The sequence below is a fragment of the Coturnix japonica genome, chromosome 3 (assembly GCF_001577835.2).
Source record: "Coturnix japonica isolate 7356 chromosome 3, Coturnix japonica 2.1, whole genome shotgun sequence".
Classification (NCBI taxonomy): Eukaryota; Metazoa; Chordata; class Aves; order Galliformes; family Phasianidae; genus Coturnix; species Coturnix japonica.
In genome coordinates, this window is record NC_029518.1 from 10,678,101 (window position 1) to 10,697,835 (window position 19,735).

Consider the following 19,735-nt stretch of genomic DNA (forward strand, 5'->3'; position numbering starts at 1 on the left):
GTGATAATTGATATAAATTGTTTAAAAAACGAAAAAGAATCTTTCTTAATATGTTGCATTTGACAAGTATTTCTACCATAGAACTGCGATAAGTGTCACAATCCTAAGTTTCTTCATATTCGTAGCATAGTAAATTATCATTACCATCTGCAGAATGGAAGATACAAATCTTGAAGCAATACATAATACCAGAGGATTATCACATTAAAGCCAAGCCAAAAGCCTTCCAAGATTTTTACTAGTATGCTTGTTTAATATCAGATTGCTTAAATAGCAAGTTCTTCCATGCCGTCTGATATATTATTGCAATATTTAATGATTATTCTTTATTCTGCAAGTACAAAACTTGTCTGTTTCACTGCACTTAGAGCAATCATAGTACATGATGTACATGTCAAGCCATATAGTCTTATTGACAGTGCTGCTGTCAGTTTGCACTTAGTCAGCTACACAGGTGTCCAGTGAAAGAGCTGCTGTGTGGTGCCTTTATTGTTTGTGTGTGCCTGTGAGAGAGGGAGGGAGAGGGGAGAATTCCTGCACTGAGTTATGGCATCTGACTACGTGCCAAATGATGCATTATGTCTCAGTTGCATTACTTGTCCACTTGAAACAGGCATGTATGAAAACATCTATTTGGAATTTGTGCTTACATCAATTCAAAACATGTTTTTTGTTTCTTCTGTTACTCTAGTTCTGTTAGCCATTGTACAGTACCACTGATCTCTCACTTCTACAGCAACACCTGTTTTATCACAGAATTGCAGGGGTTGGAAGGGATCTCTGGTTGTCATTGAGTCCAACAGCAAGTCACACAGGAAGGTGTCCCAGAGGGATCTTTAAACTGTGAAATAAAATGTGAAAAACCATTAAGACCATGGTATTGCAAACAAAATTTTTACATGCTCTACGGTTATATATGTGTGGGCAGTTTAACATGTTGGGCAGTAAAAAGCAAGTTCAGTAGTTGACTATTTGGGCATGAAAGAAAATTCCTTCCCTTTTGTCTCCGAACCATCCATTTAGTATGGCATCTTTTTTCTCTGATAGACCGTTCTGCATCAGAACTGCAGGATTTTGTTCTTTGATCAGAACAGATGGCCATTTTGATGAGGATAAGTTAGAAAAAACAGTGAGGTAGCAGCATGTATCTGGCTCACACAGTTAGGGGTTTTTACAGTGTTAGGCCATTTTCTCACAAAATTCATCATAATAGTAATTCAGATGATCTGAATTTCTTCAGTGACTTTTAGCTCTTGAAATCTGTTCATGCATCAGCAAAGTAAACTCATGAAAGTTATATTTACTTACTTGAGTTTAGTGAGTGCACATTGATACAATGTGTATACGTGTCCTTAAGCAATGTGTAAAGACTGTAGAAATGCCAGATCTCACCAAGAGAGCTTTACATCTGTGAAAAGTGAAGCACTCATACAGTTTAAAGCTTGTTTTTTTCCTGTTAATCTGCTGTGGTGCAAATGGTCAGTTTAAGTAAAATAGGTCAGGTTTTCCTGACTGATACAGTCCATATTGTGTTTCTGTGGCTAGAATTTAGCCTTCAGTTAAATCTCTGGCAGCCTTTGTATAGCTTTTCCACAAATTATTTGTGCTTTGTAATATATTGACTATATGTCATTGTCCTTCTTCTGCATTCCTGAAAGTCTCTTGGTTTTGTTGCTGTGAACTGGATGAGTGGGAACATAAAAGTCTTTCAGTGCTGCGGTCACTTTCTGACTGCCTCTAAGGGCAGTCACAGTGTGGCATGTTGTGTTTAAGGTGATGATTTCTGCATTTTGAAAACTATTACTGCATTTAAATCACAAAATGATAGAAGTTCAAATTTATGTTTAACAAATTTTCAGAAAAATTAAGAGAGACACATGTTTTTATATGAAGTCTGTAATGGGATACTTTCTAATACTTTAGAGTATTGAGTTGCTGCTAAGCATTGTTTTCAGCGTTCTTGAGTGCTAACTTGGAGCTTCTTGTTTTAGCAAAAACAGATTGGTCGCTCACCCGGGGTAAGCAGTATAGAACACCAGCAAGAGATCACTAAATTAAAGGCAGACCTGGAAAAGAAAAGTGTTTTCTATGAAGAGGAACTATCTAAACGTGAAATAATGCATGCTAATGAAATAAAAAGTCTGAAGAAGGAGCTACGGGATGCAGAGAGCCAGCAGCTTGCACTTAAGAAGGAGATCATGATTTTGAAAGACAAGTTAGAGAAAACCAGAAGAGAAAAGTGAGTATTTTGTGGAATAAAATAAAAAAGCTGAGACTATCTTTCTACGGCTTCTATTGTATTTCCTGACCCAGTATGATCTCCTTAATTGGAGTGCAGGCAGGATGGATTTTGGCTGAGCTAATGGCGTGACTGAAAGTAAAGTCACCTTTAGAAGTGAAACAACAGCGACAACAAAATCTTCAATATTGTAATGAAACAGTTAATCTTAGACCAGAACTCTGACACTGTTTGATGGTTCCAAGGTATGTTACTTGAGTTTCAGAATTGCAGCTCAGGATATATTGACTCCAGATATTTGTGTTGCAGCTTTATATATATATATATATATATATATTTGTTTGTCTGGTATTTTCATCCTTTGATGCAAAACAAGTGTGTTAAAGATCAACTATTGCTTACATTTCTGCCTGCACAGGAACTTAATGTGGACTAGGGCTAACCCATGCTGGGTTATATCCAGTGTTAACATCAGTCATCAGACTACTGTAGGCATAAGCTGCTTTATCTCTTTTGGTATGGTAATTTGTCAAAGAAGTGCTTTTTTCTCTCCCATGCAGTGGAGCTTATAACTAGCCTTGAGAATGTTTCTTGAAGCATTCATCAGTAGAAATGAGTTTTTCTGTTGGATAGTGTAGTGTTGAAAATACTAATAGTCACAGCTTGAACATGTTCATCATTTCCATTCATAAAAGTCAGAGGACTTTATAGATACTGAAGTAGGTGTTTGTTTTTGCTGTTGTGCTAAGATGGGATACTACAAAAAGCATGTAGCAGAGATTCCTATTGAAAGGTTAAGTTGTAGCAGCCCTTGAATATAAGCAGTAAATAAAATAAAAGCGTTTTTCAAAAAGCCTATTCAGATTTGTAGGCTGGACATATTATTGCAACAGTTTGCTGCTTCATTCAAAGTTGAGAGGTGAAGTATGCCATCAGTAGTGCATTTTCATTGTATCAGAACTTAATGGTATTGCTGACCTATCGCTTACAAATACAGAAGAGACTATGTTGTCTTGTAGTCAGTAAAGGGGGTAGAATGATACTCTTTTAATGACGTCAGCTCATTAGCACCTCCAAAGGAGGGAATATTGAAGAAATAGTCATTAATATGTCTTTCTGCAGATTATACTGTTCTCAGAGATGAGAACCTTCAAATGTCAACCAGTACAAAAACTCCCCAGAGTTCTATCAGAACCATTGTAATGCACAGCTGCAGAGCCTGTAACTAGATGTTCATCTGGTGAAGTGACAAATGGCCTAATGATGCAGATCTCCTTCATGCCAGCCTTTTGTCTTCTAGTGTCGCTTCGCTGTAAAGAGAAAATGAGCTGCATCAAAATCTGAAGTGAAGGCTGATGCAGTCGTGTATTTCTGTATTTCAAATGTTGATGTAAGGAAGAATTGTAAGGATTGAACAGAAATGTGTTACACATCCAGAATCCACCATTCAGACCTTAGTGCGAAGGGCTTAAGCATCATATCGAGTCAGGTGTCCAAGCACAGCAGGGAGGGATTAATGAAGACTTGACCTTCAACTGGGTTTTGTTAAACTGATAGGCAGAATTTCACTGGGTCTCTGCAGAAATGCAGAATTTCATTGTTCAGTGTATGCTACAGACTGACATCTGTAGTAGTTCTGGGATTTAGAAGGAAAGTTTAAGAATGGCAGAACTGCCATTCAGTTCATAGGATGTGGTAGTTTTTCTCATGAGATCGCTACTTTTTTTTGTTCTCCTTGCCTACATTGTGTTTAGCTTTTGTAATCAGGCAAACAAAGCTTTTCAAGAGTCTGCCAATACAGAACTAGAGAGGTGTTGTTCACTGTAAGTGCTGAAAAGGAAGCACCTGAAGTCTTCATGTAATAACTAGGACTATTTAAACAATAAGTTTGGAGTGGGTTCAGCACTGAAGTGTATTTGGTAGTCTAAAAGTAAACTTCAGTATATGTTAGAAGCCTTTATAAAGCAATGCAACACTACAGTAATTTTTTAGAATTATTATTATGAACTATTTCAGAGGAAGTTGCAAAAAATTTAGGGTGAAGAATAAATCATGTTTGTGGAGTTTTAAGTCTATTAATGATGGATTTATAAAGCAATAAAGTCCTATAAAATAGTGTTTGCTTTTTTTAGATTTATGATCTGAAGAAGCCTGAGGGCTGGTGTTTGTTTCAGGTCAAATTTCCTTGTTTTAACAAAGCAGTAAGATAAAATGTTAATACACTTTCTGCATCTGCAGCTAAGAGCTGAAGAGACAAAGTGATACCATAAAGCTGTATTTTGTATTGCTTGCGTGTGGTTTGTGATAGCTGTGTTGTTTTGTTGTTTATTTTTTGTTTTGTTTTGTTTTTTTTTACCAACAAAACAAAATCTGAATCATGTATCATTTCTTAAATTTCAAAAGTAAATACATAGCTAAATTTAAGATGAGAGAAGAAGCTTGATGGGAGAGGCGGATGCTAGACTTCAAAGTAAATGTTGTATTTTGATCTAATTGGCTGTCCATGATATGCCTATGGAGTCTGTCATAGTAATGTGGCTTGCTGAATTCATATTTGGGTATAATAGATTATATTCACATTCTCCTCTGTTTATTTTCTTTGTTTGTGTACCATACTATAGCAGTTTGGCTTACTAGGTTAGAGACAATAAGCAATTTAATTAAGAACCCAAAATACAGCGAAATACAAGCATGTTGACTGTCCATCCATAATTCACCACCATTTTTGACTGCTTCGAGCCTTAAAGCCATAAAATAACAAGAAACATAGAACATAAATGCTATAAATAAGTAAATTCCCAACAAAAAAACATTAATATGCAAAAGCTAAATAAAAGGAGGAAATGAAATTAAAAGTAAGTTTGCTCTGCATTCCATGCAATTAGTTTTGAATCTCTGCCTTTCAAACAGAAGCAAGACGTGCTATTAATTCCCCTGACAGCCAATGCTTTAATGTTTTCCTGCCTTTTCCCTGGACGGCTCATCATGTGCAGGGAATCTGTTGATACAGAAAAGGAGTGGTGGTGAATTTCAAACTTGGCGTTTAAACAGTAACGATAGTATGTTACTTCGCTGGGAGGTAGTGTTATGTTTCAAAGGATGCCTAGCAACATAGGATTTCACCATGAATCTAACATGCTGTACTAGATTTCAAAGAGTAGTCAAAGTGCTTAAATGAATTTCAAATTAGGGATAGGAAATTCAAACCAGCATTACTCTTAACTGGGCCCACTGTAACCACTGGTGCTTCTCTGGTGTTTTTTAAGGGTGTTCTTGCAATTTGGAACATTTGCACTAGTTGTACATCTCAGTAAAAGAGCTGAGGTTATAATTCCTCTATCGTGCTCTTGGTATCCAGAAAAACAGTTGCAGTGTTTAAGACAAAATTTCCTCTGGATTTTATTTTTATGCAGTTCATTTTAAAGAACTCCACATTTTATAGCCAGGCAGTGATGTTTACTGATGGATATTTTCTGTACCTTTGGTATTCATAGTGCAGTTCCATTAGTCGACATGAACTCTGTACGCATTACCCGTCACAGTGAATACAAGATGGTATAAGTATCATCTTCCTGAATCTTTCAATTGCAGTGAGTCTCAGAAGAGAGGCAGGCTTTACTTCTGATGGGAGTTGGAGGTCTGCAGCATTGCTACTAAAATGGTAGTTTAACACAGTATTGCTTTAGCCTTGGTAGACTCAGATATTACCAGTGTACTACTTTCAGCTACTATCTATATTGATCATTATATATTTAAGTAAAGAGTGTGATGCATTTTTGAAAGGAAATTTTCTAAATCTAATCCATTTTACTTCTTAGCCAAAGTGAAAGAGAGGAATTTGAAACAGAGTTCAAACAGAAATATGAACGGGAAAAGATTCTGCTAACAGAGGAAAACAAGAAGCTTTCAAATGAACTTGATAAGGTAAGTGCTGGTTAGCTGAGTCTTGAGTTTACAATTAGTATAGGTGGTGTACAAATTTGGTACTTTAAAGCTTCAGTGGTTAACAAAACTGTTACTCTAGAGGATAATATTACACAAAAAAGGTTGTCATTAATATTTGAATAGAGAATATCTACAGGCATTTGAATTTGAGACTGTGTCCACATATATATTGCGCCAAGGTAAGTTTAGGTTGGGCATTAGGAAACACCTACAGGAAGGGTAGTTAAGCACTGGAATAGGCTCTCCAGGGAGGTGATTGAGGCACCGTCACTGGATGTGTTTAAGAGCCATTTGGATGTCTTGCTCAGAGGTATGATTTAGCAGGGAGTTGTTAGAGACAGGATACTATGGTTAGGCTGATGTTGGACTTGATGATCTTTGAGGTCTTTTCCAACCTGAGTAATTCTATGATTTTATATATGTACATATGCAGGTATAGGTATATATGGGTCATTTTATAACGAATATGGTTATAATGGTTACAACCGTATGTTCTACTAAGAGTATTAAGTTTACTGGGATTAATTTTATATATTACCCTAGGCCAAAAAAAAAGAAAGAATATATATTTGCCTATGTGATCCAAAAATAAAGTTATGTGTTTAATGATGTGACCATGTAGAGTCTGTTTGCCTCTCAATTAGCATTAAATAGAAGAGCCCCTCCTGCTTGGCAAGATTGTGTATTACTTTGAGTTGATACAAAAATACGAACAGGAAGACAATTTAATTGAAGTGTATTGAGCAAGGAATTCTTAGATTTTGTTTATCTCTTCATTGTTCATTTCACTTTTCTGTTTTTCATAACTTGATTCGCTTTGTATTTATTTTGTAAAGCGACATTGAAAAAAATAAACATTTAAACCCATTAAAATGATAAATATGTAGCTAACTACTCACATAAGCAATAAAAAAGAGTAGCTTAAAAATTGGTATTTTTTCATCATTTTGATTTGATAATATATTTCAGTGCAAAAAGCATGATTTCATGTGGGATTTATTATCCTCATTTGGCCTTTCTTTTACCATCTGATGTCTAATTCCATTATGATTTTGTGAATATTTAGCATAATGAAGTTTTAATTTCCCATACGAAATCAGGTTAGCTGTGGCTTTTGCCTTTCAGAAAGTGCATGTATGAATGACAGCTGTGTGAATGCGAGAAAGGTTAATTGCTAGGTATTCAATTTTGTACTTACAGATGTGCATTTAATTTCAATTTCTTTGTCTGCGACTGGGTAAAATGAAAAACAGGGGAATGTGAAATACCTGGAGAATACCTGGCTGATTTGTGACTCTATCTGTTAAGCCTTGTTCTCCATGGTTACTAGACAAGGGAGAGATTCAGTAGTTTTATCTGAGCAGTAACATTTTTTTGTGTCCATGCTTTGGCTTTTTAATTTATTTTTTCATATAGAGAGCATTCTATACATACATAGTGTGAAACAGAAACCTCTTAAGAGTTGCGGAGTTATATGGAGGCTAGTTCTCTAGAAAGAAACTGACATGTTGTTTGTTAGAGCAAAAATGTAGTTCTAGTCCCTAAAAAGACCTTTAAGTACAGCTCAGGTCATAAATGAGAAAAGATTCTGGCTTTAGTTGTTGCATGGTGTTCATTGTGATAGATATTAGATTTTAAAGCGGATATATAAACTGAGAGAGAGAAGGGACGTATGGCTCTGAGTCTGTAGAGTGATGCAGTCACAATAGCTTATATACTTAACAATTTGTTTAATTCCTCATTCAGCTTACCGCCATGTTTGAGAGGCTGAGTATGAATAACAGGCAGCTGGAAGAAGAAATGAGAGACCTGGCTGATAAAAAGGAGTCTGTGGCCCACTGGGAGGCCCAAATTACAGAGATCATCCAATGGTGAGTACTCAGTCTGTGGTAGGGCTGTGTCTGAGTTTTGCATTCATACATGACACTTGCAAGTGCTTAGGTGAAATCCCACACCTGCCTGGGATTCTGCTGTATTTTTGCTTGAGATATTAATAACATCCATATCTGGAAAATCGTGTTCCTCCTTAAGAAGGAGAGTGTCTTTTCAAATACAAGGAACGAAGCACAAAATGATCATGGCTGCTGGGTGTGGCTTGTGGCTCTGGAAGAATGCTGAAAGGAATCATGTGCTGAGCTCACGCCTCCAAGAAGGAGCAAGCCTGGGAAAAGCAGTGGCTGGGAGCGTTTGTGTCTCAGCATTAATGTCCTTCATCTGCTTGGCATGTGTCAGAATGAAACAGATGTAGTGCAGCTTTCATGTGATTTTTACAAGGCAGAAAGGCAGAAGATTTGAGACTGTCCAAGTGCCAGTCAGGTGATGTTTCTAATAATACTTTAGTTAAATAATGGTGTTGCATTTATAAAGTCTTTTGTCCGCTTCTAATAAGTGGAGGGAAAACCCCTCCCTTTATGTGGCTCAGTGTCATGTTTAGTATCTATGAAAACATTTTGTATCTCAACATTTTTTTCCACCTCTGTGAAGATTTCATCAACGCATACTAGGTCTGTTTTTTCATTTACTACTTGAATTCTTCCCCATTTCTTCTGCCTTGTGGTGACTGCTTGAGGGTAGGGAGGCCCTTCAGAGGGACCTGGATAGTCTGGATCGCTGGGCTGAGGTGAATGGGATGAGGTTCAACAAGGCCAAGTACTGGGTCCTGCACTTTGGCCACAATAACCCCATGCAGAGCTATAGGCTTGGGGTTGAGTGGCTGGAAGGCTTGGGGTTGAGTGGCTGGATGACTGTGAGGGCGAAGGGGACCTGGGGGTGTTGGTTGATGCTCAGCTGAACATGAGCCGACAGTGTGTCCAGGTGGCCAAGGAGAACTGTTGGACTAGATGACCTTGTAGGTCCTTTCCAACTTTGTGATTCTATGATTCTATGAACTAAGTAATCTAGCTTGTTATGCCAAAGTGAGAATCAGAAACATTTATTTTAATGAACCCTATCATGCTGATTGTTGTAAGGCCAGTATAAGGCCAGTGTCAAGGCATTGAATTCATAGCAGAGATGACAAAATGCAAAGGGTGTAGGTTTGTCTGTCACAGCTCTAAGCATAGTAGACTGTCAGCATCGGAGAAATAAATGTTTATTTGCTAAAACTCTGTTAGTTTGTAGCTGATTGGAAATGCTTATTCAGAAAAAAAATCTAGGTAAGAAGAGACACAAGTCTGTTATTTTGCATTCCATGTTGTTGGAAAGCATTCAAAAGTTTGGAGCTACAGAAAAAGACAAGTCAGCATTAAATGTGGATTGTTTTACTTGACACTTAGTAAAACGTACCAACAGCCATTAAGAAAGCCTGTTCTCCAATTTATGAGAGCGTTTAATATTTTAAGATGTACTACTGATGCAGTTCAGATACGCGATAAGGCATCTTGCACGCATCAGATGTCACTTGGGAGGAAAAGAGGTTTGGGTTTGGTTTTTTTTGGCGTCCCTAAAGATACTAAATGAAACAGGGTTAGCAGCGTGCAAGAATAACTTTCTTAAAAGTGTTTTACTGATCTTCTTCAGCAGTACAGTTTATTTTAAAAAGTATGGAGCCAAAAATTAAAGTTTTGTTTAAAAAAAAAAGCTACAGGCAAACATTAGGGGGATAGAAAACATGATTTAGTTTCAGTTTTTAATTACCCTGCCTATCTCAGTTTTCCCTTTGCATTTCTTTCTACCTGTATTAAAATTTTCAGCACTGTGAGGTGACAGTTGCTCACATTGCTTTCTTATTGTGTGTGGATTTCCCATGTGTTAGCCAGATGATCTGGTGATGTCCCTCTGCTGTCCTTAGGATTCAGCACAGCACACTGAAACTAGGTCCTTATCTGGGATCTTTTTTTGCTGTGGAACTTGGGCTGCTGTATAAATTATTATCCATTATAATGGTAAACACTAGAAAGGAAAACTATCTACATTCTTTTAAAACTAAATTAGTCAGTCACGCATCTGTGCTTGGAAGAACATAAGAATTAAATGCATACCTGACCACGTCTTCAAAATTGAAATAGCATGCCTGGGAGCTAACAAGCTCATGTAGGTCTTTTAGAGCTGCATTGCCCCACCTAACAGATTTTCATATAATACTAAATCAAAATATACATTTTTGGTGCATTCTTAAGATGTTTTTCGTCTAATTTTTCTACCGTGATTTGTGAACGATAGGAGGCATTATTTGCAATTAATCGCTGTTCTGACAAGCAGTTAGTTTGGCTCTCTGTGAGCTCAAGGTATTTGTTGTAGCTCTGTTCTCTGACATGTGTTGCACTCTTGGAGTTCACATTTTGAGCAGTTGAGACTGGTCCTCTCTTCACAACTCCTTGTGACTTTCTAAGTTGTTTACCTTTTCAAATCTTCTAACATGTAAGTTATACAACTGGTCTGTCATGTTCCCTTTAGCCTTTCCCTGCATTCTTACTGTGGTCTTTTGCATCTTGTTTATGGAAGACATACAGAACTCTTCTTATATTTGCTATTATTATCCCGAGACACCATAAATATAGTCAACTCTTAATATAAATACTTCAGCCAAAATTTAATTGCATATTCTAATGTTGGTAGCAATAGACCTTCACAGATCGTTCAGCTTTAATGAAGCTATTATAATGACATGCTTATATTGGCCAAATCACTCATCACTCCTTGACAAGAATAAGAGATGTCGAGGATTTTATAGTCCACTATAAATTTTCCTATGGGAGATAGGAAAGAAATTCATTGTCTGTGAGGTTAACACAGTCACTTTAAAAGGGAAACTTTTAATAGCCATGGTACTGTATTTCTGATTTACTGCTGAGAGGAGATTGATGGAAATCTTGGAAGGGATTCTTGGAGTGCTTATCAAAAATCTGAACTCAGTAGCCCTCTGTGGGAGGCTATAAGCCAGCTATAAAAATCATAGACAATCCCATAACTAATACTACAGAAGTCTTTTTCTCTCCACTGATGGAAAAGGAATCTTTAACAACAAGTTCAAATTAATAACTATGTGTGTTGAGTATGTATGTTAAAAATGAACTGAATCCTACTTGATTTACTCATAGAGTGAAGCATTAAGCTTGGATTCAACTGAGGCTAGAAGGTACGGCTATTGTTACAGAGAAGATTTGATGAATATTCTCCTTGTTAACTAGATTTCTTTCCACCAACTGCAGAATGGTTGATTTTATCTTGTCCCAGGGCTTCAAGATCCCCTCTGTTCAGCAAATAGTAGTAATAACAACAACAATAATAAAATAAAAATCTCTGGTCTTGATTCATTTTGTGTTGTGAAGTATTTTGGATACAGACACAGGTAGTCCACCTTTCCTAGTAGCACAACAAATAAACCACCAGATGTTTGTCAGTGGTTATTTGAAGGTTGCCATGATGTCTACAAGCAGAAAATGAAATTTTAGTTTTAGTTAGTTACTTTCCAACAACAACACCATAATAATGATCACCAGCAAAACAGGAACAAACCCAAATGCTCTTAGGAAATCCACATTTGATCAATGTGTAAATCATTTTGGAGAAAATGTTGCCACCTAGTGGGCAAGAACACTGATCTGTACTATTTGTTATATTTCATAGACTAAAGAGTCTGCTTAAATATGGTATCGGTTTTTGTTATTAAAAAAAGAACAACAACTTCCTTTCTAACATGGGGAATGAGTCTTTCTGTTCCCACTTGTACTTTGTTCTTTTTAGTATCCGTTTTGTTATGCATAAGCTTCTGATGCTGATTCCTGCACCTTTTGCCCTCTCTTGTCTCATAAATGGTTTGTGCAGGACAGCATCTTCTCATCTAGTCATCAAAATCGGTTACATTAGAATGTTAGAGAGTTGGTTGTCTGCTTCCATTCAGTTCTCTTATAGCTTGGGAAAATTGCTAACTCAAAACTATTTCACTGACTTCAATGGAATCAGGAGATGGTTTTTAGTTTTGCTGTGTTTTTAGGTCTCCTCCTTACTCTTTGAACTAAATTGTAAGCAAGAGACAAAATAGACCATGCTGAAAGAATAATTAAGTTCTTAACTTTTTCATGTTGGGTGGGAGTTTTGTGGCAAGTAGTCTCCAGCTTCTCTGATAAAAGCATTCTTCCTTACATAAGTCTTAAACTGCACACCCAGACATCACTACAACCTGTAGATATGTACCCTCTAGCTTATACTGTGGTAAAGCTCTTCTGTTCCTCCCAAACCCATGACAGTTCAAAGTGAGAACACCTCTCTGCATTGCTGCCTGTAAAACTTTGTTGAAGCATTATTAATTTTTCATTAATTAATGGTAGACTTTCAAGTAGCACCGTTTCCATATTCATTGTGTTCACGAACCTTATAAAATCAACAAGAGAAACTTGTATTGCTTTTATGCAATGAGGGGAAATCCCTTTCTGCAGACAAGTCGCTAGGAGGCTGGAAAAAAGGCAATGCTGTGGTCATTCCTAAGAAGGGTAGAAAGTACACTAAGAAAAATGTAAAGAATTTTGGTTTTTTGTTTAGATTGTTTAGTTAAAGCATATTTTTCTTCTAATGTAATTGTATAGGGTAAGCGATGAAAAAGATGCTCGAGGTTATCTTCAAGCCCTGGCCTCTAAAATGACAGAAGAACTGGAGGCCCTGAGGAACTCCAGCTTGGGTGCAAGAGCTACAGTAAGACTTATAATTCTGCATGTCAGATCTTTTATTTGTTTAAAAATGGTAATGGTAGTTTGATAGTTTCAGCTGCAGTAATAATATTCTTTTTGTAGAGTCTGTGTTTGTCAAAAGTTAAACTTCTCTAGAGCATCCCTTATGAGTGAATGACTAGCTGATTTTTTGTTTATCACATAATGTAATTTTTATCTATGATACTGTTGAAGTAACTACTTTCTAATCATATATTAATCTGTTGAAGGAAATGTATACTATACTGCATGGAAAACTTGAAGTCTTTCAATTGTGACTGTCCTTCATAGTGGTCATTTGAGTTGAGACACATCAGAAGCAGAATTTGCAGTCTCTGTTCTTTTGAGACTATGACAGCATATGACGTTCTTCTTGCCTATTTATTACTTAAGAATCACAAGAATAATCTCTAGAATTTTTTTATTACTTTGAAATTAAGGAACTGTTATATCAAGAACATAGTAGACTAAGAGATATAATTCTTCAAGTTTGTTATGTTCCTTCTTTTCTCCCTTCTTTTGCCTTACTCTTCCTTCTCCCGTTTATCATTTTTTACTAGGACATGCCCTGGAAGATGCGTCGTTTTGCGAAGCTCGATATGTCTGCAAGGTTGGAACTACAGTCAGCTCTTGATGCTGAAATCCGAGCCAAACAGGCTATTCAAGATGAGCTGAATAAAGTCAAAGCATCCTGTATCTCTACGGAGTGGTAAGACTGAATTGTTCTAGTGGAAACTTACTTTGATTCCTCCCAGAGGGTGTCAGCATATCATCATCTGATCTACATTTTCTGTCAGAATTTGATAATGAATGATGCTGGTTTCTTATATCCAAATGTGAAAAAATAAAAATGAAAAAACAGCTGTCTTCATTGTGCAAGCAGTGGGATGCTTCCTTTGAAGTTTTGGAATCCTGAAAACTTTCAGAGGGGACACTTTGTTTCCAGTAATGTAACATCTCCTAGTTTAGGTACAAGTTCAAACACAGAATGGTTAGAATTTATTCTTTTCTATTGTACTGATAGCTATGTGGGCTCATTCTTAAAAAAAAAACACCACCAAAAATCTCTTACTGTATATTGGTTTGCACAGCAACAGTATGTGCTTGTAGGAGATGATGAATGCTCTGATTCCTTCCTTGCATCCCTTTTTTGAGTTTTTTTTCTAAAACATTTAAATTATAAAATCTCAAGTAGGGTGAATGTGTGAAGCAGGGAACTAGTACCAAGACATTCAATTTCCAGGTATATAGCTTAAATTTAGTTCAGTTCATTGGCGCTTAATAACTAACACTGAAGAAATCTCTTGGAACCCTGTGAACACAAATTTGGTGGTGTAGGTCTTTGTCATAGCATTTACCTCTGAAACTGGTACCTGCTGTTTCGTTTGCTAGTTTGGACAGAAATAAAATACAGAACATGAGATTTTTCTGAGCCTACAGGAGAATTCTGTTTCAGGCACGTTTAAGAACAAGCTTGCACTACTAATGATTACAGCTAAATTCTGATGAAAATGTAGGCATGAATGCCTTTAGCTGTGGTTCTTAATCCTTCTGCAGGCATTACATTTGTTAAGCAAAGAGGCATACTGGGTGAAGTACACAAATATGATGATGTACAAAATACTGCTTGCAAACCTGTTGTGTGTTATAATTTGACTTAAAGCATAGCAAACATGCCATGAGAAGAAACTTGGTCCTGCACTATGATGTAATAGATGTTACATTTCCAAATAACTCACTGCACTGTTGCAGTGCTAGTCCTTTGAGCTGGCATAGGTTGAAGTAGGTGCTTAAACTGAAATACGACAATTGAACCTTGTCTTAGAGTCACACACATCCTGTTCCTTTTACTTCTTTCTCTACAAAAATACTTTTTATAGGAGCATTTCTGTCATCTCACAGTGGCTAAACACATAAAAGGGTGATACAAAGCATGGAAACAGCCCCTAGCAGAGGAGGGGTAGGATATGATGTAAGAATTTCAAATACAATCAAAACAAAGAATTTTTCCTTAATCTTATTTGTGGAGCACTGACTTGTTTTGCAGCTTTAGGAAGTAGTCCGGACAGAACTGTGAAGCGGGAATACCATTTCCCGCCTTATCTGGGAGGTTTTCACACCAGATAACCTGATGATAGGCAGCAGTGTAGATCTTCTATAGAAAAGGAAAGCCTCTGTTTTGTTTGATCAGCAAGGATGAGCAGAGCTGGAGGAATGCTGTATAATGTAACGTTAACTACCTGCTGTGAAAGCATTGACTCGGAAAGAACTGAAACAGCTGTTACACGTAATCTATTAGTATCACAGGCACTATGATAGAACAAAATAAAAACTCAATTTGTAAGTTTATAAATATATACGGTCTTTTTTTTCTTATTCACAGGATTCAGGCTCACACAATTACTCATGAATTAGATATGTGAGTCTACCTAATGCTTAAACAATGGCGACTAATGCTTGTTCTGTTTCTATAAGATACTATACTAAAGAGGTCCAAACTGGTTTCTGAGCTCGTTCTTGCATTTGATGAGATCATTCAGCTTTCTGGGCATTGATTTTTAAAGGAGCAGTAGTCCACATGGCATGCAAAGATGAACAAAGAAAGAGTGATTTATAACACTGGTTCTTGATATTTACAAAGGATTTTTGTTTGTGTTCTTTTGAAGTAAACTGCAAGAATCTGAGAAGAAGAACTTGGAACTGTTGACAGATATTGAAAGGCTGAAGAAGGAGACAGAGGAACTTAGATCAGAAAAGGGTATGGCACCTGATATCCAACTAAATAAGATCATATTTCACACTTGTGGGTACATCTTACCAATTAAGTGTCATCTTGCCACTAGAATATGATACCAAGGCACTTTGGCCTACAGAATGTGAGCACAGCTATTGCACGGTGCAATGTACCCACAGCAGTTGAATTTGCTCAAAGGTACTTGTAACAGCTTTGGTGATACAGTTGAACCAGTAAGATATTATCCATGTTGGAATTGTATTACTTTTATTTGGCGTATGCATGGTGTTTGACTGCCAAAAAACTGCTGGAAGCATGGATTTATTTGTAATTATTTCCCATCTTTGATGAATGAAGGGTATTTAGACTTTAGCACTAATCACTGTATTTTTCGTCTATAAACATTTGAGGCCTGTAAGAAGGAAAACAGCTGCAGAGGCACTCTGCAGTTTGTTCATTGGTTACTTGGATGGCTTCATTGATTGACTTTGTAAACACTTAGTGATCAGTGTGGTCATGTTTGCTTTGCTGTGGCTGTAAGAGAATATTGTGGGATTTCTGTTGCATCTGCCTAACAGTGTTTTGCATCAGAGAAGAGACTTAGTAAGTCTGAAACAACAACCAAAAAAAAATCCATTGAGGTAAGATTAATGATTTGGCCAATTCTTTACAGTTCCCGTAGCATCCCTAATATTTGTATCTGATGAGTTACATGGGAAGAAGTGATTTTTTCAGGCCAAATGGAATTACCTCATTTTTTGTAGGAAACTGCTTGAACTTGAGTTTCAAAATTCTAGCAACAGTTTCTGCATAGAGATTTCAAATGTTGTTTAACCTCTGCATCCTATTGTCTTGACAGCCAGTAAGGTATTGTAGTTAACATTCATTGCCCAGATACAGGCCTCCAACTGTTGGTTGACTGGTAAACTAGATATTAACTTATACAAAATATTCAGGAATCATTGGCACCAATTAGCAGATACCACTTAGGGAATTGTTAATTGTTCATCATGGTGTTAGTGCTAATATCGGGATTATGTGCTGAGTGTTTGGAAAGGAACCTGTTGTTAGCATTTTCATGGGGAAATATAAGTATTGTCTGTAATATTCTGCTTATGAAATTTACCTTTCCATGAAACAGTCTATTAGGAATTTGTAATTAATGTTTTATCTTGCATTTTTTCTAGTCTTAAAACCTTATTATTTTTTGTGGAAATGGAGATAAACATTTTCTCTTTATTATTTTTTAACAAAAGAAGTATTATGTTACTTACTAAGTTTCCAGAAGTGTAAGACTATACTGTAATTATTCAAATATTTTGATAGAAATTTACCTTAATTCAACATCCTTATTATCTTTGGACTTGATTCTCCTTTGTAACAAGAACTGTATAGATGATTCAGTCATTAACTGTGTTGAGGATTCAGCTGCAGTCAATATTCTGTGGTAAACTAACTTTCTCGTATGCATAGATTGATTTCTACCATCCTTTGCTCTTGATAAATGTGTTGCAGAAAACTTGGAGCATGGGGAAAATGATTACTAGAAATAATACTTATAACACATAGATAATCAGAGAACTTTTTTTAGTCTTTTTCTAGGATTTCAGTGTATTTATGTAGAAATCGTATTATTTGAAAATACTCGGTATTCCCCAAACAACGTGTTTTCTGAACTTTTTGTTGAATCTCACTGTTTGCTTTTATCTACAATCTTGTGACAGTGGACTGTCCAATGTGTGGACAGAGCAGGGGTGACACCTGCTGTATTGGTGGTTAAGCCTGTATGATTCAGTGCACGTTGCCAATGGCCGTAAGCACATCAGAAACTTGTGCCTTCTGTGTAATACACACATCAGTATGTTTTCATGTTCAGTTCACACCACACGCATCCAGCTTGGAAAAGGTTAATAAACATTTGTTGATTGCTTTAGTGGGTGTATATGTATTAAAACAATTTTTAACTATGGAAAACAGACCAAACAAGACAGCTGCTTTAAAAAAATGTAGTTGGCTCAAATGGATTCCCAAGCCCTGAATGCAGCAAGGCAAAGGTCCTCCATAAAAAGGTCATTTTTCTGTAGCTTAAAAACCTGCTGCTGTTTTCTAGGTGTAAAGCACCAAGACTCACAGAATTCTTTCTTGGCATTTTTGAATGCGCCTACCTCTGCTCTGGATCAATTTGAAGTAAGTGTACGGCTGTTCTTATTTTCAGTTAGTCAATGAACTTTTTACCATTACTGTTTCATATAGAATACATGTTTACTGAGAGTTTGTTACTGTTTTAATCATATTATTCCATATATACTTGTATACAACAATATGTGAATATTGTTCATGCTTTGCAGGGCTGACTGTCTTCTCTTGAACTCTTATAATCACAGTGAATTCTCCCTAAAATGTTGAATGCAGAAATTTTCCTAATTTCATATCAAACACGTAAAGCAGAGGAGCACAAATGACTTTGGTACATGTTCAGAATAATGCTAAGTAATGTGAATACTGGTTTGGTAAACTTGGAAGTATGTAAATAATGCTTGATTGCATTCCATGAAGTTGTTGATACTGTGTAATTATTAGTCTGTTTTCATTGTCGTTCACAGGTTTCTAAAGCCCAGATAATTGCTGTTCATTTCCTCTCCACAGAACCTAAAAAATAAATCTCATTAATTCCTTTGTCACGTTTAGAATAAAGGCTGGTTTAGGTAGATAGCACGGATGTGGAAAAGTGAAACAAAACTATACGTTTCTTATCCTCTATTTTAATCAACAGCCAACAGTGCATCATTTTTCTTTAATAAAAATATCTAGGGTGAAATACTGGGCAAACTAAATTCACTGGGGACAACACACCACCTTCTCAGTTATATATTTGTTGTGAAGTCTGTGCTTGTTTTTTTCCTGATCTATATACAACATCATCACATTTAGCTACAGAAGACATCCCTGATGTTATTAACCTTCCAAAATTAACTTGCTTTTATTGTGTATTCATTAATCCATTGTTGTCTCATGAGTCACAATTAATACATTTTTTCATTTCTTTTTTTTTATTATTATTTCTCCTATAAGTTACTTCTAAAATAAATTTCTTGTTGGATTGTGGGAATCTTGTTTTACTGAGTCAATGCAAGAAAAGCATTTGATTTTATGTGTAGAATATTAATTGTCTATGAAAGGCAATTAATGAAAACTTCGGTAACATTTTAGCATTTGCCATTTGTGGTTGTTTATTTTTGTATTTTTATTTATATGTTTTCTTGATCCATCTCTTTTTCTGTCTCTCTCCCTTCCTTTGTTTTTTTCTTTACTGCTGTTTTCATTAAAATAGGATTCCTTTTCCTCTTCTTCATCCTCATTGATTGATTTTATGGATGACGTAAGTCTTTGACTTTCAAACCAGTAAATCCCTCAATAACAGAGATCAGTTGATTGATCTGGAGTATTTGAACAATAATGCAGTCAAATAACATGCTGCAAATGCAGTGGAGAACTATATCTGTAATACTTACCATTTCTATATATAGATAAACATGCATTTTTAAATGAAATTGTTTTCTTTATGTGAATAATTCTGTCTTGGAGAAAGTTGTTTCTATTAGGGAGAAGCTGCTTTTGGGCTTTTACTTTAGAAAATGGTTCAAAATTACTGACATACTTCTATCACTTACTTCTATTGCTTCATGTTACTATTATCAATCATTAGTTGTTTCCAAAACTCTTCTGGTCACTTAAGTGGAAACATTTCCTATTAAGCCTGTATTGCAGGCAGTAATCTTTATTTCAACTGTGAAGTGACCTTCGTGATTTCTTTTTTACTGCCATTGAAGATGCTAATTTTTAATCACAGCAGTGTTTAAAATTTGCCCTGATTAGCTGCTTGCTAAGGAAATTAAATCACAAGCTGAAAATTGACTGCATTATATTTCTTTCAGGCTTAAGTAATAAGCACATAATTGCATATGCTAAGAGGCTTTAAATACTCTACATCATGTGTAGGAAATCACCCACTGCCATTCTTCATATAGTGTGTATGCGTCTGTGTGTTTTTGTGTGTATTTGATATACACAAATATGTAGCATTTAAAGTACAATAGTCATATTTGCATAAAAATGCAGTATAATTTATTTTATTCTAGAAATATTTGTTGTGAACGATGTAACAAAGAAAGT

The 19,735-nt window shown here is 36.1% G+C and overlaps 1 protein-coding gene across 14 annotated transcripts in view; it reads left to right on the forward strand.

Annotated features, from left to right (window-relative positions):
• Positions 1 to 19,735, forward strand: part of CDC42BPA (CDC42 binding protein kinase alpha) — a 141,924-nt gene that overhangs the window by 84,890 nt on the left and 37,299 nt on the right. For 12 of the 14 annotated variants that reach the window (XR_001553791.2, XM_015856960.2, XM_015856962.2 and 9 more), the window contains 7 exons: positions 1,992 to 2,239; positions 6,058 to 6,163; positions 7,931 to 8,055; positions 12,709 to 12,814; positions 13,389 to 13,537; positions 15,495 to 15,586; positions 17,673 to 17,749. Coding sequence is in view for 13 of the 14 variants with exons in the window: in XM_015856960.2 (XP_015712446.1) it covers positions 1,992 to 2,239; positions 6,058 to 6,163; positions 7,931 to 8,055; positions 12,709 to 12,814; positions 13,389 to 13,537; positions 15,495 to 15,586; positions 17,673 to 17,749 (903 nt within the window). In the remaining variant the exon portion in view is untranslated. The remainder of the gene's footprint in view (positions 1 to 1,991; positions 2,240 to 6,057; positions 6,164 to 7,930; positions 8,056 to 12,708; positions 12,815 to 13,388; positions 13,538 to 15,494; positions 15,587 to 17,672; positions 17,750 to 19,735) is intronic. The other 2 variants (XM_015856964.2, XM_032443329.1) reach the window with 1 other exon arrangement.